The sequence below is a fragment of the Homarus americanus genome, unplaced genomic scaffold (assembly GCF_018991925.1).
Source record: "Homarus americanus isolate GMGI-L3 unplaced genomic scaffold, GMGI_Hamer_2.0 scaffold9977, whole genome shotgun sequence".
NCBI classification, from domain to species: Eukaryota; Metazoa; Arthropoda; class Malacostraca; order Decapoda; family Nephropidae; genus Homarus; species Homarus americanus.
In genome coordinates, this window is record NW_024742410.1 from 1 (window position 1) to 19,496 (window position 19,496).

At 37.8% G+C, this 19,496-nt stretch overlaps 1 protein-coding gene across 1 annotated transcript; it reads right to left on the minus strand.

Moving 5' to 3' along the window:
* Positions 1–993: 993 nt before the first annotated feature.
* On the minus strand, positions 994–15,874 carry LOC121876907 (ectopic P granules protein 5 homolog). Its single transcript, XM_042382478.1, has 7 exons — positions 15,823–15,874; positions 14,846–14,952; positions 11,352–11,648; positions 10,195–10,371; positions 9,001–9,159; positions 2,107–2,219; positions 994–1,515 (listed from the first exon to the last, which is right to left on the minus strand). Exons 3-7 carry the CDS (start codon positions 11,595–11,597, stop codon positions 1,344–1,346), a joined length of 867 nt encoding a protein of 288 aa, XP_042238412.1. The 5' UTR covers positions 11,598–11,648; positions 14,846–14,952; positions 15,823–15,874; the 3' UTR covers positions 994–1,343.
* Positions 15,875–19,496: the final 3,622 nt, after the last annotated feature.

Sequence of the window (19,496 nt, forward strand, 5' to 3'; positions counted from 1 at the left end):
GTTGAAAAAAAAATCTAACCTAGTTTCAAGCGTGAATATATATTGGACTGCATATGTATAGCGTATACATGTACTATCGTGGACAAAAGTTCGCTCCCTGTGGTGAAACCGAGTCACCAGAATGAGTCTCCGAACTGATTTACCTTGACTGTCATCTGGTGCGGGTGTGCTGTTTTTTCTCATATGGGGTCGATACTGCTTCATTTTGGGAGGGAGCGAACTTTTGTCCATGATAGTACACTCACTACAGAAAGTATCTGGATGTCAAAATAAACACTGCGACTCCTGTTGTCTCAGTAAGGTTGTCAGAATCCTTCGTCCATTGTGTCACATTGTCTAGCAAAACATTTTGCAGATACTTTTTGTAGAAATTACACATAAATATGTATGTGCTAAAGTTTATTTGTAATGTGTTTGTAGATACTGAAATACTCGGATAACACTGTACAGAAGGTTGCATTCACCAATGAAAAATAAACCTTCACTGGCAACCACATGCTCTTTGCTGTATGGGTATGCCACCAACAACAGAGCTTTTATTTTAATTTGATCAGTGATCTGCACACTTAGTAATGCCTCAATCTTTTCAAAGCAAGAGTGCCTTTAGTTTAGCACCAACCTTTTTCTCTCACACAAATAAGGCACATGGATAGCTTATTTTGCTGTACTGGCAACTGAGGGATGCTAGAGTTTGTCATAAATAATTTTCTCAGCTAATGTCATTACCCTACATGGTTTCTTCACTGCAGCAACACTAGCAGACTGTTTATAGTTAGGTGGCACCGTGTAGTAAAGTGTAAATAGAAATTTTTTTTTTTTAAAAACAACTAAAAGTCAAGCAATTTCTCATCCTCATCAATGTAAACAAACCAAGGTTCTAGCCAAGGGGACCTGGCAGCTGGAACCACTGCTTGAGAAATGCGCAGGTAGCATGCACAGGGCCAGGGCCATATACTGTACAATAAAATCTCTCATCTTTCAGTAAATAATTAATCACTTAGTATTTATTTAATTGTTTATAATCAAATCCATGCCAGATGAGACCCTACTGAATTTTATTCTGGCGAAGTGGCGATCACATGATAACCTTCTGCAGTTCTGTATATTTGCCAATAATTCATGTAACATTTTATGTAGAGTTTATGCCTATTATAGGATATCCAAAATTCAGAAAATTCCCAAATCCAGTTTGTTTCCAGTCCAAGGCTTGCCAGATAATCAACATAATTCCAGTAAGTCATAAATAAAATAAAAGAACACCAGTGATGTACCCGAATAAAGTCCTTTTCTGATGGTTCACGAGCTGCAGTCATGTTTGCCAGCGCGGAGAGGAGGTAAAAGGATTAATTTTCTTCCATATTTACAAGGTAGTCATGAAACTGACCACGGGTATCTGCGTGAGTCACTAAATCTGCCCACTCCTGATTACTCTTGTCCCCCTCACTCTCCTTACTGGTGGTAGAGACGGACTCATCTCTCATACCTATGTGAAGTTTGTAGACTATTTTCCACAACCTGAGGAACAGTGCAAGAGTTGTATAAGACCATTTTTATGAGGTTTCCATTACATTAATTATTTTTTATGAGAGACGGATATACAGTATAGGGAGATAGTGAATAATATACAGTGAGAAAGTGAGATATATAGGAAGAGAGTGAGATATAGGGAGAGAGTGAGATATAGGGAGCTAGTGAGAGAAATAAGGAGAGGGTGAGATATAAGGAATGTGAGATACAGGGCAACAGTGAGAGACATACAGCATGGGTAGTAATTGAGAGAGATATAAGGAGAGAATGAGATAAAGGGAGAGTGAGAGATATAGAGATAGAGTGAGACTCATAGTATGTGTACTTAACTTTATAATACAGTATGTAAATTTTGTTTCCATCTACATCACTTTATGAACAGTATAAGGATACATTTCTGACTACAATAAATAGTAAAGATGTATAATACATCAAAACATGAACAGTATATGGAATTATATTAAACAAATATTGATATTGACATTTCGTACATCACTATGACTCAGGAGAGTCATTATATAATAAAACAGCGTAAAAAGTTGGAACACATCATCATGGAATGAGGTGAACGTCACTCACTGGGAGAGGGAGACACTACTGTAGGGGATGACGGCTAAGAACTGCCAAGCTCCTGAACGGGGACTGCTGAATATTGTCTCTACAGCCTTTTCAAACAACTGGTCATATTCCACCTGCAACAAAGAAACATTACTGGACATATTTTTAAAGTACTGTATCCATATTTTCTTACCGAACCCTACAACTGCGACATACATCATATGATGGAAAGCTTATAACTAATACAAACATCATATGATGGACAGTAGACATACATCGCAGCCTTGTGATCTGACACCATCCACTTCCTGCAGTAGCGGTGGTACCAGGCAGTGGCAGTTCATGGTAAAATATATTAGAGGGACTGCAAGTTTCACCATAACTACAGCAGAAAATGTCATATATTTGGATTACCTCAGGTGTACCGTATACAGTATGTATGAGTTGATGTTGCCCCTGGATTCCTAGGATATTATTTGCAAATAAAATACATGTGACGGTTCATTAATTTTTCATTAAAGTCCTTCATTTCTGTTATCATGTTACTTTCAATGGATAACACTGCTAAGGCAGACAATCTGTCATTCACCATGGTATTGGGCAAAAATGGTTTAATTCTCTTTAAGGTTGAAAAGCACTTTTCTGCTTTTGCCACTGTCAATTTTGTTGTTATTAGAATCATCATATGCTTAATTTCTGAATATGTTGACTGTAGATGGTGAAGGTAACTTTACCAAAAGTACATGACCCAACTCCACACAAAACACATCAGTCACTGGGGCTGCACATACTGCAACTACAAGTGAACCATACAATGCCAGTGCCAGATGGAAATGAAACGTGCAGTTACCATGAGTGTCACTTGAATTTTGATCTTTTTTAATTAAAATATAGTTAGTATGTCATGAAAACAACATTCAAACTAATTCTTTATGAAATATTGGATGTTAGTGTATAATTCAGCTTCATGTGTCAATGAATCATATGCCTGGCAACAACTGACAGTGGGGGACTATAGCTCCGCAGCGCCTATGGATGAGCTGCCACTGGTGCCGGGCGTAAGATTATTAAAAGGAAGAAAGTGCCCCATGAAACAAGCTGCAAGAAGATTATCCAAGCAGTAGTGATGAAGAAGGTGTGATTAATCCAAAAGTGTGTGTATCACATGGTGGTAGGAAGAACCAAGCTGTTATCTTGCACATCACCCTTGCTATCCCTTCCAAATTTGTGCCGATGGTTAATGCATCTGACGATGAATCCATTTCCTCTATCTCTGAACAAGACTGGGATATCTTGAGTGCAGGTGATGAAAGAGGAGATGATGATGTAAGGAGCATGAGGAGCATGATGGAGCAAGAGGGTAAGCTGCCTTGTGATGCCATATGTCATCCCTTTGTCCGAAGGACTAATGAGAGAGACTTTCAGCCAGACATTCATGACTTTGACAGAAGAATTACTGGTGTGACTGATGAGTAGTCTCATAATGAAGATGTTAGCAAACTTGATTATTTTGAGGCTTTCTTTTTATAATAAAGTGTTATCCCATATTGAGACAGAGACAAATAGATGCAGTACAGTACTATGAATATGTTACAAAACATAATGAGTTTACACCCATCTCGTGTACATCATTGAGTAGACACATACTTGTATGCAGTATTCAGGAAATGTATGTAGTGCTTTTTGTACTATAGTTATTGCTGCCTCTCATAAAGAAACATTGCATCATTGATTTGGTAAATTTATGAATAAGGAGTGATTTCTCTAGTTTCTACACCTCATACACTTTGTAGATAACAATAACACTGAAAATGATCAACTAAGAAAGTTAGGGAAGTATCTATATTTTTCTGGCTAAATAAACTGTTTCAATATCAATATGATCGTGGAGATGTATGGAAACTTCTTTTACCCCCTTTCATAAGGAGGTAATTGATGAAAGTTTAGTGATATTCAAGGTAAGACCTGACTTCAAGCAGTACATCTTATTGAAGAAGCCCTGGTATAAAAATATATGTACAGGTATGGGACCATTTATCTGGCATGCTTGGGATCTGGGGGTCGCCAAATAGCTTTTTTATGGAATTTGGAGCACCAGGCATAAAATGTACAAAATGTTCAGTAAACTCTTTGTAACTGACTGTGAAGACTCTGTTCAGATCATTAGATTCTCACCTAAAAGTAGCTTTTAACTGTACACTAACATTAAAACTGAAAATTGTAGGCATATAAACATCAATAACAAGAGGATATAAATAGTTCAATAATAATGAAAGCATAAAGAGAGCAAAAATGATACATGTTAGTGTACACAATGTGTAGCAGTTGTCCCTAATACTCGCCTTAACATCGGTGCTCTGGCCCAGATCCTTCGACCTCTTCACACACTCACCACACGGCTTCACCGAAGTAAAATTTTATTCCTTATGATAATTATTTATTTTAATTATTTATTTTTACATTTTCTATTTGTAAGATTGTGTGTGCGTGTGAAAGTGGTAAAAAAAAAGAAAGAAAATTATGTGTATCTACTTGAAAACACGAGTTGAAAAATAATTTATACTTTATGATAATTTTTTTCACTTTCTATATGTAAGATTGAGTGTGTATGTAACCAAATAAAGAAAATTAAGAAAGTTACACATATCTACCGGAAGTTATGAGTTGAAAAATAAGTATACCATAACATATACCGGGGTAGCTCACAGTTAATGAAAGGTTTTAAATATCCTTATTTGGACCAAGGATCACTTTTGGCACTCATTTTAAGTAATTTGTTCCAGAACATAGCCGTTATTAAAGTATTCTGGATACCGGGACCCTGGACAAACAGTCCCATACCTGTATTATGTGACTGTGAAACAGGCAGTGTGCTCAATATGACATTGACATCTTAAAAAAACCCATTGGGGGTGTTAAAGGCCATAATGAAAAAACTGTAATCCCCCATAAATAGGTAAGGAGAACTGATAACTGGTAAAGTAACCCTTACTTATGTGTCTAGATTCATGCATATACAGAACACTGAAATATGTGGAACTGTCAGAAAAAATGGAAAAAAGACAAAAAAATAATTTACTGTACTACCACCCAGTGTGAGTACTGTATTTTGAATACCAAAAGTCTGGTAAAGTATTTGCAATCAACTGGCATGACAAGTGGCAAATTATCATGCTGGCTGTAGTTCACAAGGCTCATATACAAAACAGTGATAAGCAGGACTAAATGACCTGAAGCTATTTTGGATTGCTCTGTATAGTGAAAACAAGAGGTTGATTGATAAAAGTGGTTGTCAACTAAACGCAGTGGAACATGTGAGAAAAACTGTAAAATAGTATCATACATTTTTTTTTTTAGTTGTCATAACAGTCCTCAACTCATATAATACTTGTATACATTATACCTGGGAAAGATGGGGAATAAAAAAACAAAACAAAGAAAATTCCAGATCCCAAAAAAGTATGGTACTGTACTCTAACTTCCACAGGGTAAGCACGACGAGAAACACAGGCTCAGGGTAGACTTCTTGGGCTCTGTGCCATTAAACCAATGAACTGTTACAATGTATGTATGTATGTATGTATGTATGTATATGAGAGAGAGATGGTCAGTGTTTGGTGTGAAGAATGTGATGTATGGTTATGTGTGGCACCCAGTTATAGGAATTACTACTCTATGAAAAAGTACAGAGGTAATTTGTAAATAAAGTATGAGTATTGTGTGCAAAAAACAAGAGTGTTAGTGTATTTTCACTCTAGCCCAGTGGCTTTTACAAACCATACATAAAATTTCACATTATAAACCTCCTGTCCCATAACTCTCACTCAGCTGATTGGCCCAAGATGCTCAACTTCATTACCACAGCATGGCTAAACTATTTCTTTGTTAAATGTTTGCATGCTGTCTTAATTTCATAAGTGTGAAAATTGTGTTGGAGAAAAATATTTTCACTAAGTTTTATTTTGCACAGTGGTGTGTGACTGGAAAACCTAATTATACATTATTGGGTTAAACTCACACTGCAGTATCTGACACTCAATCAAAATCTAACTACTTGGGGGAGACTTAAAGTATATATCACAGCTTATATTATTTAGAGACTTGTTACTGTAATACCAAAGTATAGTTGACTAGAAACTCTAAGCATTACTAAAGAAGTTATTTTACAACTGTATACAGTACAGTGACCCCTCGTTTAACGAACACCTCGGTTAACGTAATTTCGATTAACGAACTGCCTTCCATAAGGATCTTCAATTCGTTTAACGAAAAAAATTTCGCTTAACGAACTTCTTACGAACCGACCTCAACATGTTTTTGCTTGCACTGACCGGGCAACCAGCTTTAGTATCAGTCCGCCAATACATTAATCGGTTCTAGGGCTTAAATTCCTTACTATTTTTGTAAATATCAAGAAGTTTATACTATTCAATAATTTTAAAAGTTTAATATTCAATTTTTTAGTCATTTTAACAATTATTGAACAAAATTGAAGGTAAAGTGACTAGTTTAATGCGCGGCATCCAGCCTCTTAACACAGCAAACAGGCGTCAGTCTCTCTCTGTTTTCACTGGAGGTAACATCTTGCTTGAGACTCTCTTCAACTAAACGCTTTTTTTCTGTGTTTCCAAGCAAATTATTGGTCATTTTGAAAATTATTTTACATATTGACAATATATAGTGCAGTGCAGTGTTACTTTAAAGAAAATATTCTTTATTTACAGCTAGTTTAACTTTGAAAAATACGTGTTGCCATTGTTTGAATCCAGCATGGGGCCTAAGAGATCAAGAAAAGTGATTTCAATCCAAATAAAGCAGGAAATAATAAAAAAACACGAACAAGGTATTAAATCAAATGCGCTATGCAAAGAATATGGCATGTCGGCATCAACTGTGTCGACAATTCTTGCACAAAAAGACAAATTTAAGGAAGTGAACGTGAGAGACAAATCTACAAGAGTGTTTAAAAGTAGATCCCTAATCGTAGAAACTGAGAGGTTACTTATCATCTGGATTAGGGAAAAACAGATGAAAGGTGATTCAGTTTCTGGTGATTTCATTTGTGAAAGAGCCAGGGAGATTTATGAACATTTAAAGACAGATCAACCTGGTTCTTCAGGAACAGAATTTGAAGATTTTCGGGCTAGCAAAGGCTGGTTCGAAAAATTTAAGAAAAGAAGTGACATTTTAAGTGTTGTTAGGCATGGTGAAGCTGCTAGTGCTGATAAAGAAGGGGCAGCAAAGTTTTTAATTGAATTTAAAAAACTGATGGAAGAAGAAAATTATCTTCCACAGCAAGTGTTCAATGTTGACGAAACTGGGCTGTTCTGGAAAAAGATGCCCAAAAGAACATTCATCACCAAGGATGAAGCCTCTTTACCTGGGCATAAACCCATGAAAGACCGTCTCACTCTATTGCTTGGTGCCAATGCTTCAGGGGATTTCCGACTGAAGCCTATGCTTGTCTACCACTCTGAAAACCCCAGGGTGTTCAAGCAACAGAAAGTGGTAAGAACAATGCTTGGAGTTTATTGGAAGTCCAACCGTAAGGCATGGGTGACAAGACAGTTCTTTAATGAATGGGCTGTTGATGTGTTTTGCCCCTCTGTCAAGAGCTACCTAACCACCAATAAACTTCCTTTAAAGGCTCTTCTCCTCATGGATAATGCTCCTGGTCATGACCCTGACCTTGCCAGAAATTTGGAGTATAAATTTGACTTTGTGAAAGTGTTGTTTTTGCCTCCAAACACTACATCACTCATACAGCCAATGGACCAGAATGTGATCAGCAACTTCAAGAAGTTGTACATGAAGAAAATGTTTAGGAGGTGTCATCAGGCAACTTCCATTGATCCTGAACTAACACTGAAACAGTTCTGGAAGACACAATTCAACGTCCTGGAGGCTGTAAAATTGATTGTGTCATCATGGCAAGAAGTCTCCAATAGAACCCTCAATTCTTCATGGAAAGCACTGTGGCCATCAGTAGTCCATGATTTTGAGGGATTTGAGGATGACACAGAGTTGGACCAGGAGATTGTGTCCATTGGTCAGTCATTGGGTCTTGAAGTGGAGGAGAAGGATGTGGAAGAGCTTGTGATGTCTCATGAGGAGGAACTTACTCCTAATGACTTGAAGGAACTGGATGAGATGTTACGGGTAGAGGCTGACAGTGGTGAGGAGGAAATTGAAAGTGATGACCATATGTCAGCTAAACAGTTGAAAGATGTGATTTACCACTGGGAGAAGTTCAGGGAACTGGCTTCAAAGCACCCAGAAGTGGAAAAAACTGAACTAACTTTGTGTCATGTTGAGGACTCAGTGGTCTCCTTCTTTAAACATAAGTTAATGGTGAGGAGGACAGATGCCCCACAGACCACAATTGACACTTTCTTCAGTAAAAGGCAGAGGGAACAAGATGCTAGCCCTCAGCCTTCCACTTCAAGAAGGAGAGAGGATGTTCATGGTGGAGAATCTGTCAGTCCAGAGGTTCCTGACATTTTCATGGAAGGTGACTCACCTTCCAAGAAGCAGTAAAATGCTTCTCCTCCACCTCCACTTCCTTCTCTTCTCCCTTCTCCTCCTGCACCTCCCACTTCAAATGCACATCATCACCATCATCCAGGAGCCTTCTACATACACACCTCAAAGTAAGTAAATTTTTCCGCCATTTTTGTTGAAGTTAGGAAATTTTCGGTGAGCTGGAACCAATTACCCAAAAACCCATTGAAACAATGGTTTCGGTTAACGAACGTTTCGGTTAGCGAACGACCTTCTGGAACGGATTGAGTTCGTTAACCGAGGGGCCACTGTACTATAGTTTAACTATAGTATGGTAACAGTATATGGTACAGAAATGCATATTCACTAATACCTTATTATCTATAACAAATTAAACACAACACAATAGCTAACCTGTAAAGATTCCAAATGAGCTACTGCCTGAGACATGGCAGTGCTGTGGCTCAATGAGTACTGGTGCAAAGAAAGGAAGCTTTGCCAGTGGTCAGTGATGTACTCCACAGTGTGTCGAAGAAGGCGACATATGCGTTTGGTTGCACCACGATATCTAACCTAGTAGATATTGCAGAAAAGTATATACAATATACAGGGTGATTCAGCAAAGAGTACATTAAATTTGAGGATGAAATCCTTGGATAATTCTAAACCACAATGTCTCTATGGTAAAATGTCAGATTCTGCATAGTTTCCATGTTACAATACATTTAATGTTGTATTAATGAGAGTGAATTTGAAGTGAAACTCCCTAGGTTTTTGTAATCATTTATTCCCAGATCTCTATAGTGTGACCCATCTTTGTTACAACTTAAAGGAAATGTTCAAAGTTGCTCCCTTCTGCCTCAATGCAGGCCTGTACATGTTGTACCATTGATTGTCTGACCCATTCCAGAATGCCTGGACTATGTTTAATTTACTCACACCTGTCATGAACACGTGGGCATAAGCAGAATCTGACATTTTACCATAGACATTGTGGTTTAGAATTATCCAAGGATTTCATCCTCCAATTTAATGCACTCTTTGCTGAATCACCCTGCATAGGTTAATTATCAAGTCAGCAAATTTGATTACAGTACTCAGCAAGGCCTCAGCACCATATGTGCCAAGTTATGGGGATTTTACTGTAAAAGTATCATTTTATTTATAATATTCATGATTCTGTACTAGCAACAATGAACAAGTGTTATTATCCTTTTCATTATTGGAAATTACAAAATTCAGTCATCTGGGGGGTCCCTCCAGGGCACACATGATCAAAGTCAAAGGGTTAATACAGTACAGTACTAAACATGTCTACCTTCTCCTTCTATTTATATCTGGAGGGGTCAAATTAAATTGTGCAGCATTAGTAATGCAATCTTGTAACAATTCATGGACTGTGGGTACATAGTATAAACCATGTCCTTCATGACCCGCCCGCCCCACTTAGTCAAGTCTGGGGTTTTAGTGGCCACACAATTGGACCGGTGCAGCTTTTCCATTTTTGAGGGGAATTATGGAAATTTTCCTTCACTGGTTTAATAGATATAAATATTAGTATTACCATCCAAGGGTTGCAATAATCTGCCAACTAATTATTAGACTAACCTGAGAATATGTTGCCAGTCCTGTACGAAAAAGCTGTAAAAGATGAGTAGCAAATGCAAACAGCTTCATAAAGCCCTGGTGACTTGTGCAAGACACATCATAGTTGAGTGATCCATCCTCTTCCTTGATCAATAATATGTGCTGGAAGATTTCTTTGAAGGGCACTTGGTTTAAGATCTGAAAGCCCATTATATAAGAGTGAAAGATGCTGTAAGATGCAAAAATTATGAATTCTTTCTTTAACCAGGAACCTTTAAATATTAATTTGAAATCTAAATCATAACTGGAAAGCAGTGTAAAACATCAACAAAACTAATCATCTGGAGAATATGAAGTACATCAGATAAAACATGATGCTTCATACACAGAAAGCCACAAAATTTGTGTGTAGAAGTACATCTGTGTGGGTACTAAACTAAGCTATTTTTTTTACAAGTGGTCAAAGTAAGGCAGTAGATAAAAGTATTCCGCACAACACTGAATATTAAAAGCAAAGGAAAGAAAAAGAATGAAGGAAAACAAGTAATTCATGAGTGGCAAAGAAATTATTAGAGAGGAGAGGCAGAAGGAGAAAAGTGTTGCTATGAAAAGTCACAAACACTGCAGTGGTTGATAGATTGGGGAGGATTCACACAGTAATGCTGAAGGTTAAAGGCTTGTGGAAGTGAGGTTAACTGACCAGAATTGATTTGCCTACTGTACTTAATAAATAAATCCTTGAGGGTCAATGATTTCAGGTGTTAAGGCTGATTAGAGATACTATACTACAGTACAGTGAGAACACTTTGCACACTTGGAAAAATGAATGAAAAATAAATTTTCAATTGTCACAAACATAAAAAGGAGAAAAAAAAATATATATCCTAGTGACTGATGTTCAATATACGTAAATTTTTTAGATTAGTAAATAAACCAGTCATTAACAAATGAAAATTAATAGATACATCTCTCTGGTTTATTTGTGACTGCAGAAGTTCTCATGTTCACTGTTACACTAAATTAATTTAGGTGAAAAAGTGAAAGTGGGTCCCAAAGGCACAACTGCTCAACATATGATAAATGCAATTTATCCACCTGATACTAATGGGAATGATGGTATGGATAAGAAAGTACAGACATGTGTAAAACACTTTTCATCAACTTCAATGATTATCTACCTGAACAACATCATTTTCATTGAAGCGGGCCCACAGCTGAGCAGGGTCTTCCTCGTCCTCCCCAGAACTGTCAACCACCACCCAGACATTATCATTTTTATCTTCACTAAGGTTCTTATCTTCATCAACTTGACTAGGCAATGCAGTTTCTTTAAGATGATGAAGAAAATCTTCCCTGGCTTTAACTGGGTTGAGTATAGTAGAGAGCACAGTGAGGGCATGGTCTAGTGGCCAGCACCCTAACATTCCACCACAAACTCCCCCATCAATGCCATCTTGTTCCCATGGTCCTCCAATCTATCAAAAATACAGTATAATAAATTACAATACATTTTTTATCTTCCTAACACTGTATCTCAGTCATAAGATAGGGAATAACATACAATACTGGGTTAATATACATAAAAAATGATTTTACAGTATACAGTATATACCTGTACAGTAAAGCCAATGAATGTTATACATTACAAATTAATAATCACAGAAAATTTTAACCCTGTACCAATATCCTGTACTGTACAGGTTGTACCTCTCTAGTCTGGCATTCTGTGGTCCGGAAACTCCCGTGGTCCGGTACGATTTTAGTTTGTCCAATAGGTAGATAGGCAGCTCTTTTTTTTTTAACTTATCTGAATTATTATTACAGGACTATTCAATTTTTGCCCCTCAGGCCCCAATGTGGGTCAGTGACCTATGCCCGGGTGGGCTAATCCCCTTAAAAAAAAAAAAAAAACAGCCGCGGGAAATTAAGGTTTGTTTACATCCGGCAGTTCGGCTGCTCTCTCTCTCGCTCTCTCTGCTTGTCTATACAGTGACCCCTCGGTTAACGAACTCAATCCATTCCAGAAGGTCGTTCGTTAACCGAAACCATCGTTTCAATGGGTTTTTGGGTAATTGGTTCCAGCTCACCGAAAATTTCCTAAATTCAACAAAAATGGTAGAAAAGTTCACTTACTTTGAGGTGTGTATGTAGAAGGCTCCTGGATGATGATGATGGGATTTAGAATGGGGGTGGAGGAGAAGGAAGAAGAGAAGGCATTGGGGTGGAAGAGAAGTCACCCCATGGCGCCATTTCACCCATAAAATTTTAGCTCTCTTGGTGTAATTCAAGATTATTTTCTTTAAATCAACACTGCACTGCATTATATATTGTCAATATGTAAAATATATTTCAAAATGACCAATAATTTGCTTGGAAACACAGAAAAAAGCGTTTAGTTGAAGAGAGTCTCAAGCAAGATGTTACCTCCAGTGAAAACAGAGAGAGTCTAACGCCTGTTTGCTGTGTTTAAGAGGCTGGATGCCGCGCATTAAACTAGTCACTTTACCTTCAATTATGTTCAATAATTGTTAAAATGACTAAAAAATTGAATATTAAACTTTTAAAATTATTGAATAGTATAAACTTCTTGATATTTACTAAAATAGTAAGGAATTTAAGTCCTAGAACCGATTAATGTATTGGCGGACTGATACTAAAGCTGGTTGCCCGGTCAGTGCAAGCAAAAACATGTTGAGGTCGGTTCGTAAGAAATTCGTTAACCGAATTGAAGATCCTTATGGAAGGCAGTTTGTTAACCGAAATTTCGTTAACCGAGGCGTTCGTTAAACGAGGGGTCACTGTACAGAGTACAACATTTAACCCTTCAATATATATGAGCAGTAAATAAGTGTTGCTTTCATATTCTTATGTAGAGTAATGACGATATGTTTTCACATATGCGCACTTACATACGCGCAGTCTCACTTTTTTTTTTACCATTAATGGTTAGCTACTTACAGTATATTGTTCCATTTATTAACATTAAATAACATTACAGGTACTTCAAACAACCATATTATTTTTTTTACATTAATTTTACTACAGCTAAAATCATGGTCTTATTTTCTTCAGTTTTATATGTAGAACCAATCAGTCACTGATTTCGTAAGCTTTAACATAAACAATGCCGGCAGCCGTCTCGTCTCCTCTAATATTCCACGTATTATTAATAAATTGTATTGTTAATTTTGCACACACATACATTAATTCAATAAAAACAAATTCAGAAACATTAATTAAAATATATATGAACAGTAAATAAGTGTTGCTTTCATATTCTTATGTAAAGTAATGATGATATGTTTTCACGTGTGCGCATGCGCACTTACATACGCGATCTCTCTTTTTTCTTTACCATTATCGTTAGCTACTTCTATTGTTCCATTTATTAACATTAAATAACATTACTTAAAACAACCATATTAATTTTACTACAGCTACAACCAAGGTCTTATTTTCTTCAGTTTTATATGTAGAACTAGTCAGTCACTGGCTTTGTAATCAACGAAAACAATGCTGTGTCATTTCCTCGTGTGTTTTAATATTCTACGTATTATTAATGAATTGTATTGCTCATTTTGCACACAAACATTAATTAAATAAAAAAGACATTCAGTAATAAACAATAATGAATCTTTTGTACAGAAGAGAAATGACGCTGTTTACATGATTATGCACGTCGTCTGCAAGTTAGTGGGCCGTTCAAACCCGTTGAAATTCAAGTTTCCGCTGTCCAAATTGTTTATTCATTTATTTTTTTGTTCCAATAAAATACGTTAAGAATTAAAAACTCGCGAAATTTGAGAAGTTACTATACGACATTTAACCCTTCAATATGTCTTCAAAGAGACCATGATGCAGAGAAAGTGGTGCTAGTGCTTCCAAGCATAAGCACAAAAGGGTGAATTTCCATGGTCCGGCAATTTCCATGGTACGGCACCGGTCAGGTCCCGAGGTTGCCGGACTAGAGAGGTACAACCTGTATTAATAAACTTGTATTCAATAATAAAATTAAATTTATATTTAAATGATGGCACAAAGAGTGAATGTCGCAACAATTCTGACATTTATTTAAATGATGGCACAAAGAGTGAATGTCGCAACAATTATGACATTTGTTAAAATAAAGTACAGTATAGTGTATATAAAGCCCTAAATCCAATTTTCCAGGCTTTCAAGATATATTAACAAGTCTGGTATGCTTAGCAGTCTCTAGAACCCGAGATACAATCTTCCACTTTATTTTACAAACACATAAAAGCAAGCATCCAAAACAAATCCAAAACAAAGGCCTTTTAAAAATTTCAAAAGTTCTTATCCGATATAAAAATTAAGACTTGATGAATGTTCAAAGACCCTAGCCAGTGAAACACCCTTTAGAAATTACTGCACAACAACAATACAGTATAAGATTAGAATAAATGCTAAGTTTAGCTCAGACATTGTTTCTTCTTATTTGTTTATATGGAAATACCAGTTTGTAATTCTAAAATGAGTGAGGGGTAAAGGGTAATTATTCTTAAGTTGAAAATAAAACTGTAATAAGAACTCAGACCTGATTTGGTTGTTTGACCTATATTTTCAGCCTTTAGTATTTAATTCCAGATAAAAATTAAGTGTTATCAACTTCAAATATCATAAATTAGTTACACCAATGTATACTATACAGTACCTGAATGCATGATGGAGCCCAAGCACCAACACCAGGTGGGCATCTTAAGACGTGGTTGAGAATAAACAGGTGATCTTGACGAGTTGCAACACGCAGTTGGAGGTACACTGTCCATGAAGCAATCTATATTTTGGTAATCATTCATAAACCTAAAAGAACCTAACCTAATGACAACTATATTTCAAGATACATGAATTTTCTAACCTAAACTAATACCAATTTTAAATGAGCCAAAAACTGCTCTGTCTCCAAAAATAAGAATGTACACAAAAAAGACGATGGAGGAAAATCGACTTGGAATTAAATTCTTCATTGTTAGAACCTATTGTCACCCTTAAATCAAGGCCATGTGTTAAATCTTACATTAGCCAAATACTAATCTACAGTGAATAAATCAGTAACTTTATCTCTCACCACTGTGCCACAGGTTCATTCCCTGGGTCGGATGTGAGTAGTGTGTTATGCACTGTGACTCCTCCCCCCAAAGAAATTTAGGTTGGATATAGATCTTGGGTTTTGTGACCAGGTTGGGATACATTGAGTTACCACCATACATCACATATTTATCTGGGTACTCCAGTTTCCTCCTGTAGTGACACTGGACAATGAAGATGTTAACAAAGCACAGCCTTACTGCCCCAATGAGTAGTAAGCTGACAATGTTAATAACAAAAAATTAATAAAAAATAAATCCTTTAATAAAAAAATATATTAACATTAAATTTCATGCAGTGTGGCTATCCTAAGCTTCTTCATAAAGCTTTGCTGTCGAAATTTTCTGTATGGTTATACAGCTGACTCACAACTTGTTGCTGTGCGTCACTGGGATCAGGTGGACTGGTTGGCAGTCACAGTCATTAGATTAGTACATAAGGCTAAAATCACAATTCATTGCCTTTACACTCTCTTATTATTTTAATATTAATATTGTATTGGGCAAAATCAATATAAAATAATTGTATTACTATTAAAATTACCTTGGGGCGACTGGACTTGTTCCTTCAACCATTCAGCTGATGTAAACAAACAAGGTTCTTCCTCCAGCACTATCGTACCAACCTCAGTAAGTTGTCGTGCTTCCTCTATATTGTTGTACTTTTTTTTTTTGCAACCTCAATACCTCAAGAAATATATCCCTTAAAACCTATTATTTTATTAGTGACCTCCCATTGACGCACCTGGAGGGTTTGACTTCATAAAGAACGGTTTAGTATTGTTTAGTTGACTATTTTTTAATGCTTCATTAAAAACACTTTGGTTCTTATTCACATTCTTATTTCTATTTATGTTTCATCTTATATTCAAACATTTCGATTACAATTTTAATTTGCATTCGCTTTGATACTCACTAACTTGGATTAAATTAAGATAATTATTTACAACTTTCCCGTGGCCGAAATTGATCGAAAATTATTATAAAAACGCAGGATTTTCACTGTTATTTTATAGTGGACACTGTTGTAGTCTGTGCAAATGTGTTAAAAAATGGATATCCACCAGGGAGGGGAGTGATTTACTGTGATGGTGGGAAACCTCGAGTCGCGGCATTGAGGAAGTGATGAAGGACTGTGCCGTGATCTCGATGAATGTGGCAGAACAGGTAGTGTGCAAAGTAGTGCTTGTAGTGGTAATCCCTGTTGCCAGCCCTCAGAAGCCAGGACTTTATATCCTTCCACAGCCATTCTACAGTGTTAGTGTGCACTGTAGTAACAGGGTCAACAAAGTTTTTGCTGTGGTTTACAGTTTGGTGGTTATAACCCAAGGACCCCAAGTTCGAGCCTGCTTCACTGTAGATAGTGATGCCTTACTTGATAAATTTCTGGCAAGGAGGAACTAGGGTGTTGGCATCTCTTTTCAGCTGGCATAACAAACATGCGTCCCATCCACGGTGCCGCCAAAAACCCAGACACCCTTCACTAAGTGGCCACGTTAGAATTTCCTCTTTCAAAACTTATTTTCGTCAATTTCTACTATTCTATTTGGGCTGCCAATAGGTTCCAGGTTTTCTATCCAGTGCATACACACCTCACTGCAAAAATGTTTCCAGTCAACAACACACTTGGGGCTCATACCCAGTTCTATTTCACAATATGTCTGTGTAAAAGACATTTGTTTAAAAAAAATGTAATAAATAAAATCAAAACACTGGGCTGAATCTTGGCATTTTCAAGCCAAGTTCCTTTATATGGACTGCCCGGAAGACAAACTAGTGGGCACCTAGGCGCCTAATTATCTATGAAATGAAAAATTTGCACAATAAATGATTATCATATCAGAACTCACTGATGAAAATAATATAAGAAAATAAACAGTATTAAAAGTAACTCGCCCACGGATTAGTCTTATATATTAACCGTTTTATATTCTAATTTCGAAAATATCTATATTTTTTGAGAAATTAGTAGATACTGAAAATAATAAAACAATATTTAGGGCTCTGAACAGCGGTAAGAGGCTAGCTTGTTAAATGTAAACAAACGTGACTCAAGCAACTGAATTATTAAGTCTTACAAGAAGGTTGTACAGATATCTAGACGGTCCATGTCCGTCCCTTGTAATGATCTTCAAGAGCGAGGTGCTTCCCAGCCTGGAGCACTGTCACCCTGCCTGGTCCCTGAGATATGTTAGGGATTGTTCGTTGATTGAAAATGTTCAGAAGGCCACTAGACTGATGCCGGCACTTCGGCACCTCAGCTACCCAAAGAGATTAGAACGCCTGCAATTGCCTACAGACGGGCAAGGGACTGAATTGAAGTGTATAACCATCTCAAAGGGCACTCATCAGTTGAGTGTCCTTACCTTATTATTATATTTTCGCCCTCAGCCCCTAATGTGGATCATTATCCTTTGCCCTGGTGGGATAAACCCATAAAAAAAGAAGAAAGTAACTACTGTATACGAGGATAGTGAGTCGGTCATGTAGTTATATCCAAGGCCTTGGCTATAACCACCTCCACACACGTTTAGTTCTTGCACATACACACCCATGCTCTTCATTTTCTTGCTTTTTATTATATTTTCTTTTATTTCTAAGCCATATTAGAGTATTGTAATGATTTTCAACAACTTTTATAGTTTCATTACATGTAACAATAAACTCAATGGCTGAAGTCGTGAGACGGCAACGTAGTCATAGCCTACCGCCTACACACACACACACACACGTTCAGTTCCCACAAATACACAACCAGCACTTCATTGTTATTATTTTATAGTTTATTGTAGTGTAACGACCACGGTCATACACGTCAGTTAACGCCAAAATCAAATGATTCATATTACGCTCAATAGCCCACAAAACATGTACCTCTGCTTTTATTTTGAGTCCTCCATCTGAGGAGTCCGTTTTCTCATCACTTCAAGACACCTCAGTCTTCAGTTATCAATTCAATTCAATTTCAATTGTTTATTCCTTGATAGAGGAAGCGGGATCCTAGTGCTGTCACTAGGTACCCCTGTACAATGACACCAGAATCATCTGGCAAGTGTGAAAAGTATATACAGTATAAATATTATAAAGGGGCTTACTAAAGCCTAAGGAAGGAAGGATGTTCCTTTAACACATAATTAATATTATTTACAAAATATCTGGCCAGTATTGGGAGGATCATCGTGTCTCCGTCAGGGGGTCGTGGAGTGGTGGTCCAGCAGGCGTCACGGAAGCGTTGTGTGTGGGGACATCTTAGGAGGTAGTGAATAAGGGTGCGGCTGTCGGGTCTTCTGCATAACGCACAAGAGCGTTGCTCAGGGGATGTGGGGATACCAATCTCCCAAGCAAAGTCATACCCAATGATGATACGGGCAGCAATCACGTCCCCCTTCCGCGACCCTTTCCCGTAGACGTATGAGAAGTCAGGAAGTTTACGGAGGACATCGTACCATGTGGGCGGGGAGTCCAGGGGGATGGCTGCTTCCCGAGCTTCTCTCTGTTTGCGGCGGATTTGGGTCCTAATCTGTAAGAGTGTTCGAGGAACAACGTAGTCAGGTGTGGCCTTGTTGCAGCCAGTCTTGGCAAGGTCATCTGCTGCCTCATTCCCCAAGATACCGACATGACTAGGTATCCATAGGAATGTCACAGGACGGCCTTCATCCTGAAGTGTGGATGTTAACCCTCGTATTCGGAGGATGAGGTCCTTATTTTCCCCAGATCCAAATGCGATCCCGTCGAGAGCAGACCTGGAATCGCAGCAGACAAGCAAGGGGCAGAAACCATCTGCTTCTTCCTCAGCGAGAAGGGCAGCAAGGAGGGCTATTAGTTCAGCCTGAGTGGAGGATGCCCCGTCAGAAACTCTGAGAGACAGTTTGATAGGCTCAGGGGCATGAGGACGGGAGATGTAGACACCAGCCCCGGCCCTACCTGTAGCGGGGTCAACAGAACCATCAGTGTAGAGGACGACCCTACCTGGGGACCAGTGAGCGATCCTGGAGAGGTGGTATTTGCAGAGAATAACAGGGTTCACCTGGGATTTCGGGAGCGGTCCACCGAGGGCAATCACTTCAGGTTGAAAATCCAGCCAGGGAGAAGGAGACGAACCAACAGCAGGGGTGACAACAATATCAGGCAGGAGGTCGTGTTCCTGAAGGGCTCGGATGAGTGACCCTCGCCACTGTCTTCTAGATGGAGGTCGGTCTCGAACAGCAGTAGTCAAGT